At 46.6% G+C, this 27,465-nt stretch overlaps 1 protein-coding gene across 4 annotated transcripts; it reads left to right on the forward strand.

Moving 5' to 3' along the window:
* Positions 1-9: 9 nt before the first annotated feature.
* Positions 10-25,374, forward strand: LOC145526582 (uncharacterized). Of its 4 annotated transcripts, none has more exons than XM_081542659.1 (10): positions 10-204; positions 19,475-19,634; positions 19,894-19,965; positions 20,697-21,692; positions 22,020-22,129; positions 22,776-22,871; positions 23,883-23,971; positions 24,228-24,344; positions 24,451-24,677; positions 25,066-25,374. In XM_081542659.1, the coding sequence occupies exons 7-10, from the start codon at positions 23,964-23,966 to the stop codon at positions 25,080-25,082; spliced, it is 369 nt and encodes a 122-aa protein (XP_081398785.1). In that variant the 5' UTR covers positions 10-204; positions 19,475-19,634; positions 19,894-19,965; positions 20,697-21,692; positions 22,020-22,129; positions 22,776-22,871; positions 23,883-23,963; the 3' UTR covers positions 25,083-25,374. The 4 variants fall into 4 exon arrangements, 3 of the variants coding, with proteins under 3 accessions (XP_081398785.1, XP_081398786.1, XP_081398787.1); XM_081542660.1 differs by lacking the exon at positions 19,894-19,965 and adding an exon at positions 22,429-22,513 and having other exon boundaries at positions 20,780-20,917; XM_081542661.1 differs by lacking the exons at positions 10-204; positions 19,894-19,965 and having other exon boundaries at positions 19,551-19,634; positions 20,697-20,917.
* Positions 25,375-27,465: the final 2,091 nt, after the last annotated feature.

The following is a 27,465-nucleotide window of genomic DNA, read 5'->3' on the forward strand; positions in this document are numbered from 1 at the left end:
CGGCGGTTCGCAGCCCACGAGCAGAGCCTTGGGGCCGCCGGCGCGGCGCCGGTTCTGCGGCGTTTCTCGCTTTTCTGAGGGCTCGCTCCGGCCTGAGCGACCCGCGCCGAGCTCGAGGCGCCGCACACGGACCTCGACGGGGCTCTCGGCTCGGGGCCGCTCCGCGCGGTAAACCTTACGTCGAGGAGACGCCTGCCGGCTGAGGTGAGAGAGCAGCGGCGAGCATCTCGCGGGCGGCGAGGGGCCTGGGTTGAGGGACCACGGGGTTCCTGTTGGCCAAGGCCGGGAGCGAGGAGTCCCGGCGAGGCCAGGGGGCCCGCGTGGGGGCGGCGCAGGGGACCGGAGGCAAGCGCCCGAGGGAGCGGGTTGACGACGACGGCGAAGGGCGGTGGAGACCCAGGCCACAGAGGTGTCGCGCCTGAGGGCATCTCCAGCTCTTCCCTGTGTGGACCCCGCTTTGCGTTATTTTTAATATGCGTTGGTAATTTTGGAAATAAAGCACTTAATATGTACTCCTCTTACACTGCCCCTAACCTCGTCCCTTGGGCAGAGGTAACCCCAGTGAGCAGCGGGGTGCGTCCCCTCAGGCCCCGTTCCCACGGGTTCAGCTGCACACGTAGAATCTTCTGGAGTTCCTCAGCGGGTCGCAGAGCCCCTAGAACCTCTGCAGTGGGGTTTCCTGAGAGAGTGGATGAAGCGGCAGGTCACTTGAAATCTATTTTTTTGAATATTTATTTCATTTATTTTTGGCTGTGTCTGGCCTTAGTTGTAGCACGTGGCATCGTCATTGTGGCATCTTTTGTTGCGGTCGGCTGGCTTAGCAGCCCCGCAGCACGTGGGATTCTAGTTCTTCCACCAGAGCTCGAACCTGTGTCCCCGGCATTAGAAGGCAGATTCTTAACCACTGGGCTGCCAGGGAAGTCCCCTTGAAACCTATTTTTAATTTGTTTCCGCAGTTAAAAAAAAGATTCAAGTTGGCAAAACCGTGAGTTGATAACACAACGACTAAAACCCATCGTTGGGCAGCTAATGCCTTTAGTACAGGTTTTCTCAGTCTCAGCGGTAGTACCCGCCCAGCTCACATCCAAATCGTTTGACCACTCAGAATGCTTTCAGACATTGTCAGATGTCCCCTGGGAGGCAAAATCACCCTTAGTTGAGAACTACCGTTGACCCTTGAACAACTGGGGTGTCGGGGTGCTGACAGCCCTCACAGTCAAAAATCCCAGTGTAAATTTGTAGTCGGCCGCCCTCATCTGAGATTTGCATCTGAAGTTTAAGCCAGCTGTGGATCGTAGAGTTACTCTAGTATTTATTGGCAACAGTCAGCGTGTAGATGGACCCATGCAGTTCAAACCTGTGTTGTTCAAGGGTCAGCCATACCGCTTTAATTCTCCGTTTTCCAAAAGTAACTGCTCTTTGAGCCGACCCTGCAGATGGTCTCTCTGCTCTAGCCCTCTCCAGTCCCAGCATTTTCCTGCTTCCCTCTAGCTGGACCACTAGCCCCTTTGTGCTGGCTGTGCTCATTCTCACCTGCCTTCAGGTCTCAGTCAGCTGATCCACCACCATCTCCAAAGAGCCTTCCCTGTGCTGATGAAGTCCACACCACAGACACATGCCGTTCTTCTCTCTCATTATCACTGTTTTCTTCCTAGAACTAAGCACAATCTGGATTTCATTTATGTGTTAACTGGTTTTTCTCTCTTCACCACCGAGAATGCAAGTAAGCTTCATTAAAGGTCTCATCTCTTCAGGTCTCCGCAGAATCCCCAGTGCCCAACACAGTGGCTCACACACGGTAATCACTCAATAAGTTTGATGGACTGAAATGATAAATTACCCTCTTTTCCTCCCAAGAGCTTCCGTGTAGTTTCTCCTCCCCTTTCCATTCACTGTCCCTTGTGCGCTCCTTTGTGACCTTTGTTTAGAACTTAAATGGATAAATGAGCACCTAGCAGCTATGGGTGAAGCCTTCACTTTCCTCACTGACTTAACCACTCTTTGGGGACAGAAGCTGTCCTTTATTATATTTATTGAAGGTATTCAATAAGTATTCATAGTGTTGGATGAACTAATAGATGACTTAAGAAACATTAGACAATTAAAAATGGATCATGCTAGGCTCCCCAGGTGGCGCAGTGGTGAAGAACCTGCCTGCCAATGCAAGAGACGAGAGAGAGACAGGTTAGATCCCTGGGTCAGGAAGATTCCCTGGAGAAGGAAGGAAATGACACCCCACTCCCATATTCTTGCCTGGAAAATTCCATGGACAGAGGCGCCTGGCGGGCTGAGTCTATGGGGTCGCAAAGAGTCAGACATGACTGAGCGTGCATGTACGTATGCATCCCTGGTGGTCCAGTGGCTAAGACTCCCCAGTGCAGGGGGCCGGGGTTCCATGCCTGGTCAGGGAGCTAGATTCTGCATGCTGCAGCTAAGACCTGGTGCAGCCAAATAAATTTGTAAAATTTTAATTTTTTTTAATATTGAAAAAAATTGACTGTGCTGCAAGGGGCTTTAGAAATTGTGAAGGAACTTTACAGATGAGAGTTTGGGTAATTTGCTCAAGGTCGCCAGGGTTTTTGAGAGACCAAGTCACAGCTACAACCCACGGTATCACACCTCTCACTTCAAGGCTCTTTCTTATTTCTAGCCAGTCTAGTTTCTGATTACTTTTCTGAGAACCTGGCTTACAGCTTAAACACAAAAGTCCCAAGACTTGCTTCTTGTCAGCTAAGCTTTTGAGCTTGTACTTTTCATCTTTTGATTAAATCCAGCCCTTGGGATAATGGCCGAATAAACTCAAAAGTGCTATATGGTATTTCAAACAATTTTCCATCTTCTTTTATGCCTTTCAGTGCTAAGAGATTGGAAATTGCCCCTGTCAAAGCAAAGTTTCGTGTTTGTTTTGGAAGGAGAAAACGTTCGTTGTAGGAGAGAGTGATCATTGTTTAGAAATTTCCAAATAACCAGTTGTTAACGTTTTGCCAAATCCTGTGTCCAGTAGTAAAATAACATGTGAAACAAATGAAAATGGAGGGGAAAACTTTTTTGAGATGACTTTTCATTGCCTAAAGTTGACTTTTCTCTCTTCAGACACATGTGTCTCCTTTTACTCTGTGCACCTGAAACAGTTGTCCCTCATTAGCGTCTAGGGAGACTTCCACTTTTGAGAACCAAAGACTATTCAGGGTTCCTTCCTTCTTCTTGGCAGTTTTTGTAGGTAGCACCTGGTGTGTAGAGTCTTACGGAGTCCTCTCAGCTTTTAGTATTTTGCCCTTTTTTTTCTGGTGTGTGACCGCACACTGCCATCACAGAAAGTAGAGATGCCTTTTGTCTGAGTGACTGAAACTCTTCCCCACCAAATTCACTTCAACACTGGAAATTTTTCCAAAAGACAGTTTTTACTTGAGCATTATCAGAATAGACATATTGAATAGAAAATGTAATCTCTCAATCTTTCTCCCTCTTCAGTGCACATAATCACGATGCCAAATACAGAGAAAAGAGATTGAGGTGGGGGAGCAACTGCTCTTAACGTCATCATAACTTCCAGCCATCATAAATCTGACACCACCATATTTATTCATTCATCAAACATTTATTTTGCCCCTACCATTTATAAAGAACTCTGCTTGGCTTTGTGGTGACCAGAGACATAATGACTTGGTCCCTGAGCTGTGGAACTTTTCAGAGAGAGGGAGTTTGGTAAGAGAAGGAGACCTGTAAACACATTACTCATATAGAAAATAGTTTGCAAACATTAATGGAGGTATAAATTATAGCATGTAGAGAAGGGAGCTCTACATTCTGAGTGGGGAATCAAGACAGCTTCACAAAGGAGGTGGCATTTTAGGAGGAGAATGTGTTTATATAACTTGCTTTGCACATTTTATGGCAGTTGTTTCGGCCACTTCAAAACAATAAAAGCAGACATTTTGCCGACGACTTTAGAACCAGGAAAGAAAGGGAGATGTAAGATCCTGTCTTTCCACTCCTGTCAGCAACAAGCTTCTGAAAGCTCAGTGTTGCCTTCGTAATCCCAGGTGCCTCACTCATGGTTAATATGTTATTTTGAGCCCTCTCATTTCTGCATTAGGATGTTATCCTCATTTCCATTGGGGCATACGGTAGCCATGTGATTTTTTTTTTTTTTTTTGATCAGTGGTGTTTATAAAAGTATTTGTGAATGTGACTCTGAAATCCTAGAATTTTAAGTATCACTGAGAAGGAAAGAGAGACAAATGATTGAAGTTTTTCATCAAGCCTCTGTGTAAATTGGCTATATCACCTTACTCATTTATTGTATTTTTTCAGAGAGGAAGGCAAAAATAAAAAATTGCCAACTTGGCTTTAGCTTTTGAACTTGATCCATTCATTGGCAGCCACAGAGAACCCAGTCAGTATGAAAGAAACCCCGAATATAAGGTCTAAACTTAATGCTCCTGCTGCTTTTGCCCACACGCTATCAACCTAAAACACAATTCCATGTGTAGGCAACAATTTATTATGGCATTCATACCCACTCTAGAGTGGCGTATCAATCTCTGCATCCTTTGAATTGATCTTTTCTGACTGGCAGAAGAATCTCCACGTGGGTTGTGTGTTTCCGGGGAAAGCCTAGGGTTTAGTGAATTGGAGCAGGGAATGACAGGGGCTGTGCGGTGACAGGCTGCTGCCTGCTTGAGTGCCCTAAGAAATGACGTCAAGGAAGGTACTGAATGCTCAAACGTTATAGAAATGTTCTGTTTGGCTACTTAGTTCTGTTTTTTGCTGTGAACTTTGTTGACATGTAAAACGATTTTCTTCTTCTTAATGTTTACCATTTAATAGAAAAGATTTCAAATGAAATAGATTTTAAACTGCCTTTCTGTGATTGCACCTTGGTACATCTGTACATGGATCTGAGAGGTGATGTGCCACACTACTGACAGTCCATATTTTAAGGCCCTTTCTACAGGTTTTGATGCTTGGAAAAGGACAGCAAAATTGGCTTAGAAGTCCTATGAGAACATGGTCCAACTCAGCCCCATGAGAGGCTTTTCCCCCCTTCCTTTAGTTCATGCTAATCTAATGCAAATATGTAAGTGCTAATAGCCTCTGACTGAGAAGATCCCTAATTTAAGATTCAGGATACTTAACAATCTTAGCATGAACTGAATACAATAATACAAGACATCTGAGGCAGGCCTTTCTAACATCTCTCCTCATTAAACAAACAAAAAGCAACTGCTTCCTGCCAAGAGAAAGGTTAAACAACTGGAAAGTGAGTAAGACATTACACAGTAAATTACCAACAGAGCTTTAAAAATGAAAGGGAGAGAGAATTGCAAGAAGGCATCATTCAGAGGTTTGCTGTAACTTACACCTAGAAAAGCTATACCAGAAAGCCAGATTTCTCTGAAGTCATATTCTCATATTTGCCAGGGGCTGTGTTAACCTCGGTAACCTCAGTGCACAGCTCAGAAAGACCGTAGTTAAGAGGCATTGAGAAAATTCAAAGTGTGATTTCATCAATAAGCTGTGGCTATTCCCCCCACCAATCTTTTACGTGTTGAAAAGGGACTAGATATAGGGCTTACTCAATAAACACATCGAGTGAATGCACATATGTTATTGTAAGAATCCCAATTATCCAAGTAATTAACTGAGATATGTTCAAATTATGCTGGCCTTATACAGTGTTTGGAAGCTTTCCTTCCTCTGCAGTTTTTTGAAATAGTTTGAGAAGAATTGGTATTAACTCTTCCCTAAATGTTTGGTAGAATTCACCTGTGAAGGCATCTAGTCCTGGGCTTTTGTTTGTTGGGATTTTTTTTATTACTAATTCAGTTTAATTGCTGGTAAATTTTTTATGTTTTCTGTTTCTTCCTGGTTGAGTCTTGGAAGACTGTACATTTCTAGGAATCTGTTCATTTCTTCTAGGTTGTCCATTTTGTTGACATATAGTTGTTCATAGTAATCTTATCCTTTGTACTTATGTGGTGTTGATTGTGGCTTCTCTTTTTTCATTACTGATTTTATTGATTTGGGCCCTGTTTTTCTTGATGAGTCTAGCTAAAGGTTTATCCATTTTGTTTATCTTATCAAAGAGCCAGCTGTTAGTTTCACTCATCTTTTCTATTGTTTTTTAAGTCTCTATTTCATTTATTTCTGCTCTTACCTTTATGATTTCTTTCCTTCTACTAACTTTGGGTTTTGTTTGTTCTTATTTTTTAAGTTCCATTAGGTGTAAGGTTCAGTTGCTTATTTGAGATTTTTCTTGTTTCCTGAGGTAGGCTTGTACAAATATAAATTTCCCTCTTAGGGCTGCTTCTAGTACATCTCACAGATTTTGGGTTGTTGTATTCTCATTTTCATTCAATTCCAGGTGTTTTTTAAATTTCTTCTCTGATTTCTTCCGTGGTTGCTTAGTAGCATATTTGTTGTTCAGTCACCAAATCATGTCCAACTCTTTGCAACCCTGTGGAATGTAGCATGCCAGGCTTCCCTGTCCCCGAGTTTGCTCAGATCATGTCCATTGAGTTAGTGATGCTATCTAACTGTCTCATCCTCTACCGTCCTCTTCTCCTTTTGCCTTCAGTCTTTCCCAGCATCAGGGTCTTTTGCAGTGAGTCAGCTCTTTGCATCAAGTGGCCAGTGTTAGCGCTTCAGCCTCAGTCCTTCCAATGAATATTCAGAGGTGATTTCCTTTAGGATTGACTGGTTTGATCTCCTTGCAGTCCAAGGGTCTCAAAAATCTTCTCCAGCACCACAGGTCAAAGGCATCAGTTCTTTGGTGCTCAGCCTTCTTTATGGTCCAGCTCTCACATCCATATATGACTACTGGAAAAACCACAGCTTTGACTATACGGACCTTTGTCATATATTTGTTGCATATTGTTTACCCTCCACGTGTTTGTGGTTTTCTGCAGTTTTTTATTGTAGTTGATTTCTAGTCTTATAGCATTGTGGTTGGAAAGATGCGTGATACAATTTCAGTTTTCTTGAACTTACACTTGTGGTCTAGCATGTGGTCTATCCTGAAGAGTGTTTTGTATGTACTTGGAAACTGTATTATCTACTGCTTTTGGATGGAATGTTGTATATGTATATGTACATTCCATTTGGTCTAGTATGTCACCTAAGGCAATGTTTTCCTTATTGATTTTCTGTCGGGATGATCTGTCCATTGATGTAAGTGGGGTCCCCTACAATTATTGTGTTACTGTCAACCTCTCCCTTTATGCCACTTAATATATATTGCTGTATATATTTAGGTGTTCCTGTGTTGGGTGCATATGTACTTACAATTGTTACATTTTCTTCTTGGATTGATCCCTTCTTTGTTTCTTATTACAATCTTTGTTTGAAAGTCTATTTTGTCTGCTCTAACTATTGCTGCCTTGGCTTCCTTTTGATTTCCATTTTCACAAAGGACCTCTTTCCCTCCCCTCCCTTTCAGTCTGTCTGTCTTCAGATCTGAAGTGAGTCTCTTGTGGGCAACATATGTATATAAGGGTCTTGTTTTTTTATCCATGCAGCTGCTCTGTGTCTTTTTATTAGAATTGTCAGTCCATTTACATTTAAAGTGGTCATTGATAGGTTTGTACTTACTGCCACTGTGAATTGTTTCGTTGGAGTTGTAGTTCATTTTTGTTTCTTTCTTCGTTCTCTTGCCTTGTGATTTGATGACTGTCCTTTATGATTTGATGTTTGGATTCCTTTTTCTTTTCTGTGCATGTATCTGTTATTTTTGGTTTGTGGCTACCATGAGGTTTGGATGTAACAACATGTGTGTATACATGATCATTTTAAGTTGCTGATCTCTTAATTTCAAATGCATTTTAGTTAACATTCCCCTTCCCCCATGATTACTGGTTTTGACATATTTTACATCTTTCTGTTTTGCGTGCCCACTGAATACTCACTGTGGATATAGACTGGTTTTACTGCTTGTCTTTTAACCTTCCTATTAGCTTGTATGTGATTGATTTACTACCTTTTCTGTATATTTCTTGCTGTCAATGAGCTTTTGATTTTTGTAATTTTCATGTTTTTAGTTGTGGCCTTTTGTTTTTTGCTTAGAGAAGTCCCTTTAACGTTTCTTGTAAAGCTAGTTTAGAGGTGAACTCCTTTAGTCTTTGCTTGTCTGTAAAACTTTTGTTTTCTCTGTCAAATCTGAATGAAAACTTTGCTGAATAGAGTTTTCTTGGTTGTAGGTTTTTCCCTTTCATCACTTTAAATATATCATACCACCCCTTTCTGGTCTTCAGAGTTTCTGCTGAAAATTCAGCTGGTAGACTTAATGGGATTTCCTTTGTACATAACTTGTTGCTTTCCCTTTGCTGCTCTTAACAGTATCTTCATCTTTCATTTTTGCCATTTTAATTGCGGTGTGTTTTGAAGTGACCCCTTTTCAGTTTATCCTGTTTGGGACTCGCTGTGTTTCTTGGACCTGGATGTCTGTTTCCTTTCCTGGGTTAGGGACATGTTTAGCTCTTTATCTTCAAATATAGTCTCCACCCCTTTCTTCTCCTTCTGGGATCTCTACAGTGCAAATATTAGTATGCTTGACGTTGTCCCAGAGGACTCTTAAACTGTCCTCATTTCTTTTTCTTTTCTCTGTTCAGCTTCAGTGATCTCAACTGATCCATTCTTCTGTATCTTCTATTGATTCCTTCTGAAGTATTTTAAATTTCAGTTATTGTGTTCTTCGGCTCTATTTGGTTCTTCTCTATAGCTTTTAACTTTGTTCAACTTCTCACTGTTTTCATCCATTCTTATTGTGAGTTCTTTGACCATCTTTATGATCATTACTTTGAACTCTGTATCAGGTAGATTGCCTGTATCTCCATTTCACTTAGTTCTTCTGGGTTTTATCTTGTTCCTTTGTTTGGGACGTGTTCCTCGGTTGCCTCATTTTGCCTAATTGGCTGATTTATTTCTATGTCTCTAGTAAGTTGGTTCTGTTTCCCCAGTTTTGAGAAGTGGCCTTTTGTGGGAGACATCCTCTATGTCCCAGCACTGCGCCCCCCTCTGCTCACCGGGTCCACGTGCTCTGGGGGTGCCCCATGTAGGCTGCATAGGTCCTTCTGTTATGGTGGGCAGTATGGTGGATGTGGCAGGTCCTCAGTCCAGTCAGGTTGCTAGGCCCTGCTGGGGGAGGAGGCTGCTGGCCACTGGCTGGCAGGGCCTGATCGGGAGGCACTGGCTGCAGAACCCTGGCGGGTCTTGGGGTTAGTGTCGGCCCACTGACAGAGCCGGCTTCTGGGACAGTAAGTTGTGGGCCCAGGGTTTTTGGATCTAGTGTTGGCCCTCTGGTAGGTGGGGTCAGTTCCTATGTGGCTGGCTGTGGGTTCGAGGTGTCCCAGAGCTGGTTCTGGGGCAGTGGTGAGTGGGCTGGATCGGCATAGCTAACTGAGGAGACTGAGGTCCCGTGGAGGTGGTATTGGCCTGCTGGGGGTGGGGATGGACTCCAGGGCTGCTGGCTGAGGAGCCCAAGGTGTCCCAGAGCTGACCTGCTGGTGGGCAGGGCTGGATGCATGGGGTCTGGGGTGGGGGTCCTGGAGCTGCTGCTGGTATGTTGGCTGGGTCCTGACAAGGCAGGCTGTGGAGCTGTGGTTGTCCTGGGGCTGGTGCCCACCTGCTGGTGGGCGAGGTCAGGGCCCAGGCTAACCGTGCTGGAGCCCCCCATCAGTGGATGGAGCCGGGTCCTGGGCTTAGTGTCTGCACACTGGCAGGCGGCGCTAGGTCCTGTGGTCTCTGACTGCAAGGCCCAGGGTCCCAGAGCTGGTGTTGAACTGCTGGGGGGTGTAGCCGAGGGCCTGGGGTTACTGGGGCTCGTGCTGGCTCACTGGTGGGCAGATCCAGTTCCCAGGGCTCTGGCCACAGGGCCCTGGGGATCCTGGAGCTCGTGTGGGTCTGCTGGTAGACAGGGCCATTTCCTGACACAGCTAGCTACAGGATCTGGGGTGTCCCAAGTCTTGTGTTGGCCCACGGATGGGGGGACCAGACCCCAGGGTGGCTGGCCGATAGGCCCGCAGTGTCTCAGAACTGGTGTTGGCCTGCTGGTGGGCAGCAGGGGCGCAGGTGGTCCCAGGGCCCGTGCTGGCCTGTTGGCAGGTGGGCTAGGTCTTGCCATGGCAGGCTGCAGGGCTGCGGTGGTTCTGAGGCTGGTGTTCACCCACTGGTGCCTCTGCCCTGGGTCCTGGAGTGTGTGAGATTTTGTGTGCACCCTCTAAGAGTGGAGTTTCTCTTTCCCACAGTCCTCTGGGACTCCCAAAAGTAAGCCCTGTTGGCTTTCAAAGCCAAACATTCTGTGGGCTCATCTTCCTGGGGCAGGACCCCAGGGCTGGGGAGCTGTGTGGGGCTCAGACCCATTGCTCCTTGGTGAGAGCTTCTGCAGTAGCGCTCATCTTCCAGTTTGTGGGTCCCCCACTCAGAGGTATGGGTCTTGGCTGTACTGCTCCACCCCGCCTACCCATCCTGCCACATGGTTCCATCTTTGTATCTAGGTCCTCGAGGTCCTGGCTTCCTCAACAGGAGTTGCTCTGTGAAGTTGTAATTTTGGCCTGCCCGTGAGAGGAGGTGAGCTCAGGTCTTCCTACTCGGCCAGCTTGGCCTGAACTCCAACCATCCTCTTTTTTAAATGTAATTTTTATTTATTTATATATACATAAAATTCACCACTTTAAAGCATACAAATTGGTAGGTTTTAGTATAGTCAAAGTTGTGCAGCCATCACCACTAATTCCAAAATACATTTGTCACCCCAGAAAGAAACTGCATGCTTGTCAGCAGCCACTCAGCATTAATCTACTGCCTCCATGGATTTGACTGTCATCATAAACGGACTCATACAATATATAGCCTTTGGTGTCTGACATCTTGCATTTAGTGAAACAAAGTATGATATCCGTCCATGTTGTACCATGTATCAGTACTTCATTCCTTTTTATGGCTAAATAGTATTCCATTGCACGGGTATACAACATTTTGCTATTCCATTCATCTGTCAGTGGACATTTGGATTACCACCTTTTTGCTATTAAAAATAATCCTGATACGAACTTTTTGATTACCTGCCAAACTCTTTTCACACCAGCTGCACCGTTTTATATTCCCTACAGCAGTATATGAGGGTTCTGATTTCTCCACATCTTTGCCTTGTCCTTTCCATCTCCCCAGGCATTTTTTGTTTGCTTCAAGCTATCCTAGTGGATGTGAAATAATAGCTTACTGTGATTTTGATTTGCATTTCCCTATTGACTAATGGTGAACATCTTTTCATGTTCTTGTTGGCCGTTTGTATTTCTTTGGGGGAAATGTCTGTTCTAATCCTATGCCCATTTAAAAACTGGGTTGTCTTCTTATGGTAGTGGTAAGCCTTCTTTATATATTCTGGATACAAGTCCTTTGAAAGATACATGATATCCAACTGTTCTCTCCCATTCTGTGGATTGCCTTGATGGTGCCCTTCAAATCACAAAAGGCTTTAATTTTGATGAAATACAACCTGTTTTTTCTCTGTTGCTTGTGCTTTTGCTCTCCTAAGAAATCATTGCCAATTCAAGGTGATAACGATATATGAGTGTGGTTTTTCACTAAGAATTTTATACTTAGATGTGGACCTTCAGTCCATTTTGAGTTAACTTTGATATATCGTGTGAGGTAGGGACCCAACTTCATTCTTTTGCATGTGACTATCCACTTATCCAAGAACAAAAGTGTTGAAAAGACTCTTTCTCCCATGGAATTGTCACGTTACCTCTGTCAAAAATCAGTTAACCGAAACTGTGAGCGTTTCTTTATCGACTCAAATTTCTATTCCATATATATCCACACATATATGTGTGTATATGTATCCTTTTGTCACTGTCACATTGTCTTGATTACTGAACCCTTTTGTTAAGTTCTGAGATCAGAGAAGTGTGCGTCTTCCAATGTTGTTCTTTTTCAAGATTGTTTTGGCAATTCTGGGTCCTGTGCATTGATTTTAAAAAATTGTTTATTTACTTTTGACTGTCCTGGGTCTTCATTGCTTTGAGCAGGGCTGGCGGCTTTTCTTGTTGTGGAGCACGTGCTCTAGGACACGTGGGCTTCCAAAGTTGTGGCCTGTGGGCTCAGTAGTTGCAGTTCCCAGGCTCTAGAGCACAGGCTCAATAGTTGTGGTGCTGGGATTACTTGCCCTGTGGCATGTGGGGTCTTCCTGGATCAGAGATGGAACCCGTGTCTCTTGCATTAGCAGGCAGATTCTGTAAAACTGAGCCACCAAGGAAGCCCCTCCTTTACATTAATTTTAGGATCAATTTGTCAATTCCTGCAAAAGAGGCACCTAGGATTTTGATAGGGATTGCACTGAATATGCAGACTGGGAAGTACTGCTGTTCAGTAAGTAAGTTATGTCCAACTCTTCACGACCTCACACTGCAGCACGCCAGGATTCCCTGTCCTTCATTGTCTCCCAGAGTTTGTTTAGACTCATGTCCATTAAGTCGGTGATGCCATCCAACCATCTCATCCTCTGTCGTTCCCTTCTCCTCCTGCCTTCAGTCTTTCCCAGCATTAGGGTCTTTTCAAATGAGTCGGCTCTTTGCATTAGGTAACCAAAGTATTGGAGCTTCAGCATCAGTCCTTCCAATGAATATTCAGGGTTGATTTCCTTTAGGATTGACTGGTTTGATCTCTTTGCAGTCCAAGGGACTCTCAAGAGTCTTCTCAAACATCACAGTTTGAAAGCATCAATTCTTCAGTGCTCAGCCTTCTTAATGGTCCAACTCTCACATCCATACATGACTGCTGGGAAAACCATAGCTTTGACTATATGGCAAAGTGATGTCTCTGTTTTTTTAATGCATTGTCTAGGTTTGTTATAGTTTCTCTTCCAAGGAGCAAGAGTTTTTTAATTTTATGGCTGCAGTCACTGTCCACAGTGATTTTGGAGCCCACGAAGTAAAATCTGCCACTGTCTTCACTTTTTCCCCATCTATTTGCATGAAGTGATGGTACTGGATGCCATGATCTTAGTTTTTTGAATGTTGAGTTTTAAGCCAGCTTTTTCACTTTCCTCTATCACCCTCACCAAGAGACTCTTTAGTTCCTCTTCACTTTCTGCCAGTATAGTGGTATCATGTGCATATCTGAGGTTGTTGATATTTCTCCCGGCAGTCTTGGTTCCAGCTTGAGACTCATCCAGCCCAGCATTTTGCATGATGTACTCCTGCACAGAAGTTAAATAAGCAGGGTGACAATAGACAACCTGATGTACTCCTTTCCCAATTTTGAACCAGCCAGTTGTTCCATGTCTGGTTCTAACTTGCTTCTTGACCTGCATACAGGTTTCTCAGGAGGCAAGTAAGGTGGTCTTATTCCTGTCTCTGTAAGAATTTCCCACAGTTTGTTGTCATCCACACAGCCTAAGGCTTTAGCATAGTCAATGAAGCAGATATTTCCTGGAATTTCCTTGCTTTTTTCTATGCTCCAATGGATGTTGGCAATTTCTGGTCCCTCAGTGAAGTTATGAGCCATGCCGTGTAGGGCCACCCAAGATGGACAGGTCATGGTGGGGAGTTCTGACAAAACAGTCCACTGGAGAAGGGAATGGCAAAACACTTCAGTATTCCTGCCTTGAGAACCCCATGAACAGTATGAAAAGGCAAAAAGATATGACACCAGATGAGTCCCCCAGGTCGGTAGGGTCCAATTGGAGAAGAGCAGACCAATAGCTCCAGAAAGAATTAAGAGGCTGAGCCAAGGCAGAAACAACGTTCAGTTGTGGATGTGTCTGGTGGTGAAAGTAAAGTCCGATGCTGTAAAGAACAATATTGCATACAAACTTGGAATGTTAAGTGCATGAATTAAGGTAAATCAGATGTGGGGAGTATTGCTTTTTTAAAAAAAATTATGTATTTATTTTGGGCTGTGCTGGGTCTTCACTGCTGTGCAGGCTTTTCTCTAGTTGTGGGAAGTGGGGCTTACTCTTGGTTGCGGTACACAGGCTTCTATTGCAGTGGCTTCTCTTGTTGCGGAGCATAGGCTCTAAGGCGCGTGGACTCAACAGGCAGTCGGTTCCCGGGCTCCAGAGCACAGGCTGAGTAGCTGTGGTCCGCAGGCTTAGTTGCTCCATGGCACGTGGGGTCTTCCCGGACCGGAGATGGAACCCGCGTCTCCTGAATTGTGAGCAGTCTTAGCCACTCGACCCCCAGGGAAGGCCCTCGTTTTGTGTCGTTGTTGTTTTTAACGAGTGTGTGGATTCTCATTTATGTATGTTCGGTAGATGTCAACGGTGAAGCTGTCTGGTTCTGGGCTTTTCCTTGTGGGAAGTTTTCTGATTACTGATTCAGTCCTTTTGCTTTACATGCCTGTTCAGGCTTTCTTTTTCTTCTTGATTCCATTTCAGTGGTTTGTGTCTTTATAGAAATATTTTCATTTCACCTAGGTTATCTAATTTGTTGGCTTACATTTGTTCATAAAATCCTCTTATTTTTTTTTATTGCTATAAGAATGGCTATCATGTCTCTCATTCCATCTTTTAATTGATTCTTTTCTCATTTTTGTCAAGTTTGTTGGTCTTTCCAAAGAATCAACTTGTTATTTCATTGATTTTTTTTCCTGTTGTTCTGTTCTCTACTTCATTTATTTCTGCTAGAATGTGTATTGTTCCCTCTTGCTTGCTTTAGGTTTATTTTGCACATCTTTTTTAGTTTCTTAAGGTGTATGTGCTTAGTATATAGAAAGTTTTAGTCGCTCAGTTGTGTCCGACCCTTTGTGACCCCATGGTCTGTAGCCTGCCAGGCTCCTCTGTCATGGAATTCTCCAGGCAAGAATACTGGAGTGGGTAGCATTCTCTTCTATAGGGGATCTTCCTGATTTAGGGATTGAACCCAGGTCTCCCGCATTGCAGGCAGATTCTTTACCATCTGAGCCACCAGGAAAGCCCAAGAAAACTGGAGTGGGTAGCTTATCCCTTCTCCAGGGGCTCTTCCTGACCCAGGAATCGAACCAGGGTCTCCTGCACTGCAGGCGGATTCTTTACCAGTTGAGCTACCAGGGAATCCTCTTAAGGTATATGGTTAGTAATTAATGAGAGGTTTTTTAGGGTACCGTTTATAGCCGTAGCTTTCCGTCTGCGCTTCAGCTGCATGGAGTTGCTTGATACACTCTGTTCTTGTTTTCATTTATCGCAAAGAATTTCCCAATTTTCCTTGAATTTCCTAATTTCCTTCTTTGACCTCTTGGTGATTTTGGTGTGTGTTGTGTGATTTCCACATTTATGTGATTTTCCCACATTACATCCTGTTATTGATTTCTTTTAAAAAAATTTATTGAAGTATAGTTAATTTATAATGTGTTAACTTCTGCTGTACAGCAAAATGACTCATATCTATATTCTCATATTGTTTTTGATTATAGCTCATTGCAGGATATTGAATTCAGCTTCCTGTGCTACACAGTAAGACCTTGTTTTTTTAACCATCACATATATATATATATATATATATATGTATATAAAATAGTTTGCATCTGCTAATCCCAAACTCCCAATTCCTCCCTCCCTCATCCACCCCCTTGACAACCACAGTCTGTTCTCTGTGTGTGTGTCTGTTTTGTAGATTTGTTCATTTGTACTGTATTTAGATTCCACATATAAGTGATTTCACATGGTGTTTGTCTTTCTGGCTTATTTCACTTAGTAGGGTAATCTCTGGGCCCATCCTTGTTGCTGCAAATGGTATTATCTCATTCTTTTCTATGGCTGAGTAATATCCCATTATTTTATACACACACACACACACACACACACACACACACACACACACACGCGCACACACACACACACACACACACACACACACACACACACACACACACACACACACACACCACATCTTTTGTATCCATTCATCTGTCAGTGGACATTTAGGTTGCTCCCATCACTCACTTGGCTATTGCAAATAGTGCTGCTATGAACATAGATGTGCGTCTATCTTTTCAGATTATAGTTTTGTCTGAGTATATGCCCAAGGGTGGGATTGCTAGGTCATATGGAAACTCTTATTTTTAGTTTTTTAAGGAACCTCCATACTGTTCTCCATAGTGGCTGTGTCAATCTACTCCCCCACCAGCAGTGTGGGAGGGTTCCCTTTTCATCACACCCTCTCGAGCATTTCTTATTTGTTGAGTTTTTAATGGTGTCCATTCTGGCCAGTATGAGGTGGTAACCTCATTACAGTTTTGATTTGCATTTCTCTAATAATTAGTGGTGATGAGCATCTGTTTATGTGGCTGTAGGCCATCTGTATGTCTTCTTTGGAGAAATGTCTGGTTAGATCTTCTGACCGTTTTTTTTTTCTTTGTTTCCTGACTATTTTTTGATTGGGTTGTGTTTTTGACAGTGAGCTTCATGAGCTGCTTGTGAATTTTGGAGACTGACCCCTTGGTCGGTCGCTCTGTTTGCAGATGTTCCTTCCATCTGTGGGCTGTCTTTTCATTTCAATTTTGATTTCATTGGCTATACAACAGCTTTTTAGTTTAGTTGGGTCCCATTTGTTTCCATTTTTGTAAGTTATTTTAAATTATGAAACAGAACTGATCTTCAAGTTGCAGGTGTTCGATACAAGCTTTTTATTTCCATAACACTAAACTGCATGGATCTAAGAAAACTGTATTTAATGAGCAAAACTTTCAAAGGGAAGAAAAAGCAGGTCACTCATTCCTATTCAGCAATAGTCCAGTGAAAGCAAAGCTCTCAGTATATTGTGCAAGGTGAAAAGGAAGCTCTCAGGCTTCCGAATTGCAGGATCTTCTTAAAGCACAAGGACAATACACCTGGCTGGTTTTTAGAGCGTCTTTCCAGACAGTCTTATTCAACATCAGCACTCCGGGCAGGTCAGAGCCAGGAAAATACCTCCTGTAGTGCTTAATCATACGCATCTCGAGGCCTGTGGATAAAACTCTGTATCAAAAGGAGGCTTGGGTCCCAAACAAGTATCGAGTGGCTCAGTTACTCCTTCTTTTGTCGACCAAAATGATTTCTGTAGTGCATGGACAACTCTGCCAAGATTTATTAAGCCCTTGTATAGACTTATCCCTGTGGCGCATGCAAGGATGAAAAACACGATTCTCAACTTCTAGGGGTTTTATGTTCTAGGGGAGAACCGGGTAGAGGAGAATTCCAGTTAAGAGGTTATGTGTGCTGGAGAGGGAACTTTTGGAAGAGGGAAACTGAACTAGTCCTTGACAGACTGTAAGACAAATGTGAATGAGAAGAGCAAACAATTTTTCATACTGCAACCCGAGTGATCTTTCTGAAGCACAAATCTAATCATGACAGTCCTCTACCTAAAGCCCTTCATCGATGAGAAATATCAACACTCACTTTGTTTTATGATATAATAGTGCCCAGCACACAGTAAACCAGGAAACTGAGGCCCAGGAGGGGCCGTGTCACCCCAAAGCCAGTTACCTAATGGCAGAACCAACCTGGGACTTAACGCCCCGCAGAACACTCCTCTCCTTATGCACCTCCACAGCCATTTTAGGTTAAAGAAAATAAATGAGCATCCTAGGACACAAGTACATCCACAGGCTGTGGAGGACGATCCAGCTGTTCAAACCCGTGGGCACATCTGCGTGTATCCACCCAGGATACTCAAGATGGGTGCTGACCGAATGAGGAAAGGTGCAGAGATTATATGTAGCGGAATCCTGTTTGCACATAACTAACGATGTTGGTGAGTGGCAGCAAGAGGTCTGGAATAACACCGAAGGAGGGGCATTTGGCAGAACTTTCACTTGTTAACATATACCTTTCTTTGTTGCTAGAGTTTTTTTTTTTGCAGGAGGGGGTTCATCTTGTTTTATTTACACGGAGCATAGATCCTGTTTCTATTTACACGGAGCATAGATCCTGTTTCTAATTAAACAGAAACTTCTCACAGCCCTCTGCTGGCCCTCAGGATCGTGTCCAAATTCCTTACTGAGGGCCCTCTTGATCCGCCAGCCTCCAGGCCCCCTCCCCCACTGCAGCTCCCAGGGCTCGGGCTCTCTGCCCTCTGGGCTTCCTCTCTGCCCTCTGGGCTTCCTCTTCGCCTTTCTTTTCCCTTCTCTCCATGGCGCTGGCTTCGGTTTATCCTCCAGGGTTGGCGCTTGCTGAACTGCGTTCTTCCCTACAGATTGTCAGCATATTGCTTTGTTTCCCTTTTTCCTTTCCTCCTGGCCCGCTTTGCCAGCTCCCTTCTCCTCCCTGGCCTTCGGCTCAGTCCTTGGCCACCTCTTCTCTCTGGGGTGAGCGAGAACGTGCCCGTCCCCTGCTTCTGCTCTGCCTCCCTCTCCCGCGTCCAGCCCCAGCCCACACCTCCCTCTGAGCACACAAACCCTGCAGCAGGTGGCATGGTCGTCCTTCCCGTGCTCTTCTCCCCTCTCTGCAGGGCAAATACTTTTCTTTATTGTGTGGCTGCTCCCTTCGCAGCCTGAGCACGAAGGCTCTGTACCTCCTCCTGAAGGTTCTTGAAAACACAACTCCGGTGTTCTCCCCACTGAAAGTCCCCCGGGGGCTTCCCATGGCTCTAGGGACACAGACCATCCTCTTCGAGCCCAGACTTCACTTATCTGAGCCGAGCCCACCTCCCTCTGTGCCCCCTGCACTTGAGCCCCACTGGCCTTACAGTGCCTCCCCCTAAAGGGCCTTGCTTCCGGGTCCACTGCCCTGCTGGTCTGGCCTCGGTGTGCGCTCCTCACAGCCTCTCCTGCCCCCTGGTTGGTGCCTGGTTACCACCTCTTGCTTGCCACAGAAATCACCCTCCTCAGGGAAACCCTTCCTGATGCCCAAACTAGAGCCACCCCCTGTTGGGGGCTCAGAGCCCCATCACAGCCCTCCTCGGGGTTTACCACGAAGGTCTGCGTAACCCATGGACTCAGTAGGCGGAAAGCTCAGGCTGGGGACTGGGCTTATTTCTCCCCCTCCATGTCCCCCAGATCAGGCAAGGACAGGGACTCAGTAATAGAAATGTGGAAGTTGGGGGAGAGGAGACAGAAGAGTTAGGGGAGAAGGTCCATGGGGTGAAGAACAGCTGAGTATGCCTGGGAGCCAGCTGCTGTCAGAGCAAGGAACCTGGGTTGTATTTTGTGAACTGAAGGAGGTCAGCCATGCTGCTGGGGTGGGACCACTGAGTTACGTGGGTCAGCTCAACAGAGGGAACAGGATGACCGAGTGCTTTCCAGAAAGCCGTCCACAGCCAGTCTGGACTGATGCTGGCTGTGTCTCTGAGAGAAGGACCGTGGGGGTGGGTTTTCTCTTCTGTGTGCTGTGCTCATGCCGTCTCTACTGTGACTGCTCTGGGGGGCTGACTTGGGAGGACTCGCACTCAGCGGTCCTGGTGCTTCATCCATTAGCTCATCAGGACGGGCAGGCCCACGGTGATAACCAGGGGAGCTTTTCTGTACCTTTCTTGAGCAGAGTCCAACACTTTTTGAATTCATTTTGTCTTTTCAACAGGTGTTTACTAAAGTAAGCAAGGACCCGCAGCTGTTTGGAGCCTGAGTGGCAGACTCATCCAGCTTACTGGGCACAGGGTGGGTTACACCCCAAAAGCTGTTGCTGGATGCCCGGACAACACGTGGACCTCCTCCACACCTGAGAGCCTAAGGGACCTCAGGTAAGTGGTCCATGATTGCTCAATAAGTCGGCTTGTGAGAGAAACACTATTTAACTGGAGGTGAGGCCTTGACGGCAGTCTCTGCTTTGGGAGCCAGGCTGGGATCACCAGCTGCTAGGTTATACTTAAGCAGACCTCCTTCCCTACCTGTGACTGCGAGTGCAAAGCAACCCAGATGCGCCTCCACACTAGGCTATAAAGAAACAATTAACCACGGTTAATGGCCCATAATTTGTTATTTCTGTATTCTATTCCCAAGGTTCCCTCCTAAGTTATTACCCATGAAGAAACATAAAACTGCACATAAAACTGTGTATTTCATAGAAACAAAGTAAGTGAGCTCTTTTTTGTTTTATTTCCTTCTGATTTAAAACAGTGGGCCTTCCTAGCTAGAAATGAGGTTCACTCCCACAGCTGGGAAAGGCTGCCTGCCACTCAGGGTCTCCCATCATTACCGTACAGGGACAGGACAGCTACAGTGTGCAGGACCTAATCCAAAATGAAAACTTGGGGCCCCTTGTTATATACAGTAGGAATATATTTGGAACTGCAGTAGAAAGAAGCGCATTAGACCAAGACAAGGTCCCTGTGACTGTGGAGGCTGGGCGCACACAGAACGTTCTGGGCCCTGGTGGCGAGGGAAGGGGTTGGAAGACTCCACCCTGAGGAGCTCGGCACACAAGCAGCTCCTCCCCCCGGCAGAGCCTCTGCAGTGGAGGGAGCGTCAGGAGACACCTGAACAAAGCCGGGGGTGCCAGGGGGCAGATGGTGTGGCCGAGGACAGCATCCTCTTGGTGGGCCTCCCAGCTCTGACCTGCCTGGGGTGAGGTATTAGAAGGCTGGAGGATCACAAAAGAACTGGGTGCCTTGGACGCCGGGAGGAGGGCCAGGAACGGGTGTAGAGAACACTGGGACTGGGGCATGAAGAGAGGGAGTTTCTAGGCGTGGGATTGTGCTGGGTTTATTTTCATTTCATCAGGTTTTAAACTGAAGTAGAATATATCAAATTTAGATGATTTTTTCCCTCTAAACCTCTGTCCTTCCCCTCATTCTCCATTGCAGTAAATGATCCAGCGGGATGCTGTCTGTCCAGCTGATCAAGGTGGACCCGCAGCACGTCCTGCCCCTGTCACTTCCCCCTCCAGGTCCCTGCTGGGCCCGCACGTCTGCTTCTCTCTGGATCCACTGAGGCCACCACCACTTCTGGCCTTGTCTGTGACAGCAGCCGCCTCACTGCCTGGCTTTTGGATCATCAGACTGGAGTTTAAGTCCTCATTCTGCTGGTTAGCTGAGCGACCTTGGATAGGGCTCTTCACCTTGCTGAGCCTCAGCTACTTCATCCATAAAATGGGGATGATACAGCTACCTTAAACAATGGTCGTCTGGACGAAAGTGGCTTAGCACACAGTACATGCTCAACGAATTGGCTTCTTGTCTCCCTCTTCATCCCTCAGGCCCTAGTTCACACATTACTTCCCTAGGGACCCCTCTCCTGACTTGCTGCAGGTTCCCACACGCAGGATTCTGGCTCTCTCTGCCTCATCTACTGAGGTGCCTTACAGGAAGGAGGGGTTCGTATTTTGCTATTTGACTGCTATCCCTGTACATAATCAAAGGTTTCCAGGCGTGGCAGGGGAGGGGATCCCTGTAATGTTCCCCCACCAACTCCAGGTGAGTGGACAGATGACCACATTATATAAACAAACAGTGGAAACCAAGAGTACCCCACCTGATTCAAGTTAGACCTATGGCGCTGGGGCAACTCATCATAGCAGATCCTGTTCAGGTAAGACCCGTTCAGGGACAGGCTGCTGCAGCCAGTGCTCCAGACTGACACACACTTCTCTGGGGATGCAGTCAGGCTGGGGCAAGGAAGTGCCGGCAGTAAGGGCCGGACAAGCCCACCCCCGGGGGGCATGAGTGGCCCTCCGCTTGTCGACCCAGAGCCCCCTGAGCGGTTGAGCCTCCGCTTCTCAGGCCTTGACAGCTCTCCACGGAGGCTGATCCATCACGGGAGAGGTGTGCACGCCAAGGGGTTGATGCCCTGAGAAGCCCAAGGTATGGAGGGACTGGGTTGTTGTTTTAACTTTGTAAAATAACATGACTAGAAGAGTACGTTAAAAATCTGCAGAGGTTGATGAGTTATGAGATGAGCAGTGGTGAAACCCACCACTCTCCAACCTCTAGAGATGGCCAGGGCCCTGGCTTTTGTAGTTACCGTGTCTCTGCACCTGAGATAACACTTTTGCCTGGTTTTGAACTTTTAAAGAATGGAATCATACAGCACATAATTTTTTTTTTTTCCATTCAGTGTAACATGAGATTCATCCATGTGTTTGTATATGTAACTAGCTCCTTCACCCACTGCCCTGTCATACTCTGCAGGTGAACGTTTCAGACTGTTGAGCCCTTGCCCCGTTGGTGGACAGCGCGCTGTTTTTGGCTTGTGTGCTTTCACTGCCTTCGGGTGAGGCTGTCCTGGAGGACTTGCCAAGGTGACGGGGGTTTGGAGCAGAGAGGGCGGGGGAGAAGCAGGCGCAGCCCTGGGCACAGCGGTGGGCAGGTAGGAGGGACTCCCAGCTCAGACAGGGCTGTGGGAGCGGGGCTGGCGGTGCTGTGGAGGAAGGGGTGCCGGAGGGCCCCTCTGAAAGTTTACCCCTACTCGGACTACAGGAGTGCAGCTCCCCTCTGAGGGCAGGTGTTCCGCCTGCCAGAGGCTATGGCCAGGGGATTTAGCAGGCAGGGGTGCAACTGCCCCACCTTCTCTACCTGAGCCCACTACTCTGCTCCCTAGGGGGTGCAGGGCAGCTGACAGCAGAATACTGCCCTAGGGGCACCTCTGGTGGCTCTCCTTTTCAAAGACGGGCAGACATCAAGAGGTTTGTGTTTGGGAAGTTCAGGGGTCGCCACTGCCCAGAATGGAGGTGAGACGGCGGCCTGTGGCTCAGCCCTCACCTGCCCTGGAAGTGAGGCTCCCCGGGCAGAGCCACCCAGCCAGAGAAACTGTCCTCGGTCACACTCCACCCCCCAGTGGCTGGATCTTAGCTGGTTCACGTTGGGAACCATCCTGTCTAGAGACGGCCAGGAATCCTGTGAGCACCGAGAGCCTGACACATCTCCCTTCTCCCTCTGGTTGGGCAGGTACAGGTGAGAGGAGTTCCTTGCCTTGGAGCAGGCCGCCTGCCTAGAAAACAAGGGTTCCTGCCCACTCCAACTCTGGACGACATGGGAAAGCAGGTATGGGGGGGCACTCCAGCAGAGCAGAAGTTCAAGTGCAAGCTTTCACGATGCTAACCCCCAGGCTGCATGGCAATTAACTTTGTAAAACATGACTATTTCCTCATTGGATCCTCAACAGCTTTGTGGGTTAACCAGACAAACTTCCCCACAGAGGAGAATCAGAACAGACTGGAATGGTCAGAGCTACAGCCTAAATCAGCGAAAGAGCTAGAACACAGGTCCCATGATCTCTGGATCAGGGCAGCACAGAGCTACACAAACACAGGCACACGCCTAGGCAGACACCCAGCTCTGGCTTCTTCAGGCTAAGAGCCATCTCTACCCTGATGGAGTCTGTGTCTGCTGCCACTTAGCACATGAGTGCAGCCCCTGGCCACTGAGGACTGAGAAGGAGGTCCAGGAACACGGGAGAAGCTGCACGGCAGGCGGTTTGGCCATCACGGGGCTGAAGAGAAGCTCTCGGGAAAACCGGAGCAGGCCTTGACTCAAAGCACCCTTGTGGCTGACTGTACTGTGGAAATCAAACATGAAACAATGTCCTGTTGTACAATCATAACTTTAGGACGGAAATATATATATATAAAATACTCTTTTTCTAAGAATTAGCTCATAGTTGCAAATACACTTTACTAACAGATACTTGTTCCAATCAAGCCTTTTTCACTATTTACTATGTGAAACTTTGGTCTCTGTTTACAGTGGTTTAACTCTAAAAGGGCTTTCCAGGTCCCAGTTCTTTCTGAATAATGAGGATCTTTTATCTGCCCAGTCTTCCCTAAAAGACGGCAGTGCCAGAGACAGAAATGCCATGTTATCTCCTGGGATAGGGATGCATCTAAGTCACTAAAGAAGGCTGTGCAGAACCACCGGTCTCATTAATTGTTAAAAGAGTGAGTCAGCTGGTATATCCAGAGCTGTCAGAAGCAAAGTGTAAGCTGAGGTCTCAGTTAGGGCCCCAGAGATGAGGGGCAAGCAGGTGACTTCAGACACCCAGGCTCTTGTCCTCAGCTTTTTAGGCCTTGGCAGTGATCTCCGAAAGTCTAGAGGGCAGAGCTACGTGGAGGACATGAGAGGCAAGGGTGATCCAGCATGTCCAGGTAAGGAGAGGCACAGGCGCCCACGCCCCCTCGCCCTCCCTGCCTCGGGCAGCACCAGGAGCCGTGGGCAGCGGTTTTAGCTGCCACGCTTCATTCCTGCCTAGTGTGGGTCAGAACTTCCTATGACTGAGCTTCCCTAAGGTGGGTGGGGCTTTGGGGAGGAATTCAACTACCGCCTGGAAAGAGATGGTTAACTTCCTACCTGGACGTGGGGGAAGAGGAAGGCAGAGGGGCATCAGGTTCACATCTGCTCCAGGCTGACTGGGCAGGAACTGCGACATCCCAGCGCCTTAGACCCGGCACACAGAGGACTAGCGACAAGGCCCGGGCTGCAGGCCTTCTGGGTCAGCCTCCTTCCAGCTGAGAAGACTGGGTGAGCGGGGTCCTCAGGCCCCTGAGAACTAGCCCCTCGGGCTGCACAGGCTGTTTGTGTGAGGCGGCCGGCACGCTGGCTCAGGGAACACCTGATGCCTTAACAGCTTCTCCGAGCCCCTGGGGAAGGAGGCCTCCACTGCATTTCTGGCAGAGACACAGATGGAACTGTTGTTAATAAAGTACCTTGATTTATACAAGCCTCCAAGGAAGCATGTGTGGAAGGAGAGCAGAGAACTGAATGTCAGGAACAGCAGCACCCCACAGGAGCAAGGACAGGACAGTCTGGCACAGCCCCGAAGGCCAGCCGCAGCAAAGGCAGAAGAGCCAGCAGGTACGCAAGGTGCCTGGGGACCCCAGAGAACATACGTGTCGGGTACAGAAGTCTGAGGCAGCAGCTGGCTGGCCTATCAAGTCAAATGAAAGAACAGAAATGTCACCCAGGTCGGGTCCCCAGGGCTGGCAGGAACTTCATACCTGGGAGCCGCCCCAGTAGAGTGTCAGCAAATACCAGCATCTAAGGGGGACTTGAAAGACCTCCAGTTCTAGGGGATGATTGTCCAACAGGCAGAGTACAGGAGGGGAACCATTTATAATGAACTCACATCTGTTTTCATTTGGATGACGAAGCCTTAAGTATGTTCATCCACCCAGGCTCCTCTGGCACTGGAGATGGCAAGGGTGAGCTGAAGGTAAGGGTCGTCACTCTTTTCCAACCTTAGGCTCACCTGCTAAGTAGGAGACACAACCTGGCCCAGGCCCGTGCCTCAGACATCCAGGCTGTGCAGAGGCAAGGCCCGCCTCCCTCTCCCTCCCCTGCGCTCAGCCAGGAGAGCCGGCCGCTCTGTGATCTCACGGCTTGTGCAGTCTTCGGTCAGGAAGCTAAAACTCACCAGCTGTTCAGCAAACTGAGGCCACCTCAACTCCAACAAGCAGTTTTTCTCTGGACCCTCTTTCCCATTGCTTTTGTAGAATTCTAAAGCAGCAGTGCACCTCCAGACCTGCATTCATTAAAATATATTTAAAGTTCATATGAACTTTGAAGTCTTCAAGTAGTGACACAATTGCACGTTATAGTAAGTAAACTCCGAATGTTACCTTTGTCAGGTGGAAGACCCAGGGCAGGCCCGGCTGTCTTAGGTGGAAGACCCAGGGCAGGCCCGGCTGTCTTCAAGTTGTACGACATGGTGAGTCAGGAGCCCATCTGGCTCTGACCATTCCCAGTGTCCGCCAGCAGTGGAAGCGTCCCCTCATTTCATGGACAGAGGGGCGGGGAGCACTTACTAGGTCCTCCTCATCGGCCCCCACCCTGGGGCCGGTGCTCTGCTCCAGCTGAGGAGGTGCTCAGCTGGCGCAGCGCTGGATTCCACCCCAAGCTTGTGGGCTCAGAAACCCCAGGTTCTTTACACCAAATAACTGGTTTTGAAACTGGCTTTTGTGGCAGCACTTCAGAGGTTCCCTGCACTCACTCACTCCAAGTGTCATATTAAATATGGAAAATCATCCTTAACAGGTATGCTCAGAGTTAAAACATGCATGGCTTAGGCTGCTGGAGACCTCAGGTAAGGCCTCCAGTTTTGTGCTTGTGAGGGCTTCTTGGGTCGCTGCTGGGAGGGTGCAACCCTGGTGCTGGGATCACCACACTTGGCTGCTAATGGCTGTCACCATGTGTAAGGTTAGTGATATAACCTTTGGGTATTTCTCACCTGATGTATGGAAGATCGGAGAAGGCAATGGCACCCCACTCCAGTACTCTTGCCTGGAAAATCCCATGGACGGAGGAGCCTGGTAGGCTGCAGTCCATGGGGTCGCTAAGAGTCAGACACGACTGAGCGACTTCACTTTCACTTTTCCCTTTCATGCACTGGAGAAGGAACTGGCAACCCACTCCAGTATTCTTGCCTGGAGAATCCCAGGGACAGTGGTGCCTGGTGGGCTGCCGTCTATGGGGTCACACAGAGTCGGACACAACTGAAGCGACTTAGCAGCAGCAGCAGTATGGAAGATAAGGGCTGAAAGCAGGTACTGGATAGTCCTCGATTAAACCTTTTTTTTCAAGCATCTACTTCAGTTTTGTCCATAACCAGAGACTGAAGACAAGCTGTAACTATTTCCACTTACATAGACAAAAATCAGGTTTTTTTCCTCTATAGCATTCCAAATAAAAACACATGAATTGGACACTGAGCTCACAACTTGCACTCGTCAAAAATGCTTCCCCACCCTGACCCTTGCCGCCCCACTGATTTTGAGACATTATGACTTGAACTTAGTTCATTCTATTAACATTGTTTTTATGTACTTGAAAGGTTAAAAGCAAAAAAAAAAACCTGAATTATATACAATATTAAAACTTTTTGATTTTGGTACCAGGGATAGGAGGACTTAAGTTTAAGCCTTTGTGTAGTGACTACTAGGCTCTTCTCCAAGATTTCTGATTTGGCTAATTCAAAGAGAACCAGGTTAGAATAACTGTTTATCTAAGGCTGCTTTCTGAAAGCCCAAGAGCTCTGAGGGGAAGGCATCAGGAGAGAATGTTTCTTATTCACATTTTGCTGTTTATTCACTGGTAACCCTGGATGAATCTTTGCTGCTCCCTGAATCTCATTTTTCTCAACAAAGCATCACAAACTCAAAATGGATTAAAGACCTAAATGTAAGACCAGATACTATAAACCTCTCAGAGGAAAACATGGGCAGAATACTCTTTGATATAAATAGCAGCAATATCATCTTTTTCAGTCCATCTCCGAGTTATGGGAATAAAAACAAAAATAAAGGGGACCCAATTAAATGTGAAAGCTTTTACACAACAAAAGAAATCGCAAACAACGTGACCCACAAGGGATTAGTCTCCAAACAGCTCATACAACTCTTAACAAAACAAACACACCCAACCCAATCAAAAAATGGGCAGAAAACCTAAACAGACATTTCTCCAAAGAAGACATACAGATGGCCAATAGCCACATAAAAAGATGATCATCACCACTAATTATTAGAGAAATGCAAATCAAAACTATAATGTTATTTACAAAACAGAAACAATGAATTTATGGTTACCAGAGGGGAAGGGTCGGGGTAAGGCAGGAGAGGATAGTTTGGGAGTTTGGAATTCACAT

The sequence above is a fragment of the Giraffa tippelskirchi genome, chromosome 11 (genome assembly GCF_054371585.1).
Source record: "Giraffa tippelskirchi isolate mGirTip1 chromosome 11, T2T-mGirTip1v1.2.pri, whole genome shotgun sequence".
Lineage (NCBI taxonomy): Eukaryota > Metazoa > Chordata > Mammalia > Artiodactyla > Giraffidae > Giraffa > Giraffa tippelskirchi.

Coding starts and splice junctions, on each gene's coding strand:
- LOC145526582 (XM_081542659.1), top strand. Junction 24,345..24,450: donor CTTCCAGCTGAGAAGACTGG/GTGAGCGGGGTC, acceptor ATGCCTTAACAG/CTTCTCCGAGCCCCTGGGGA.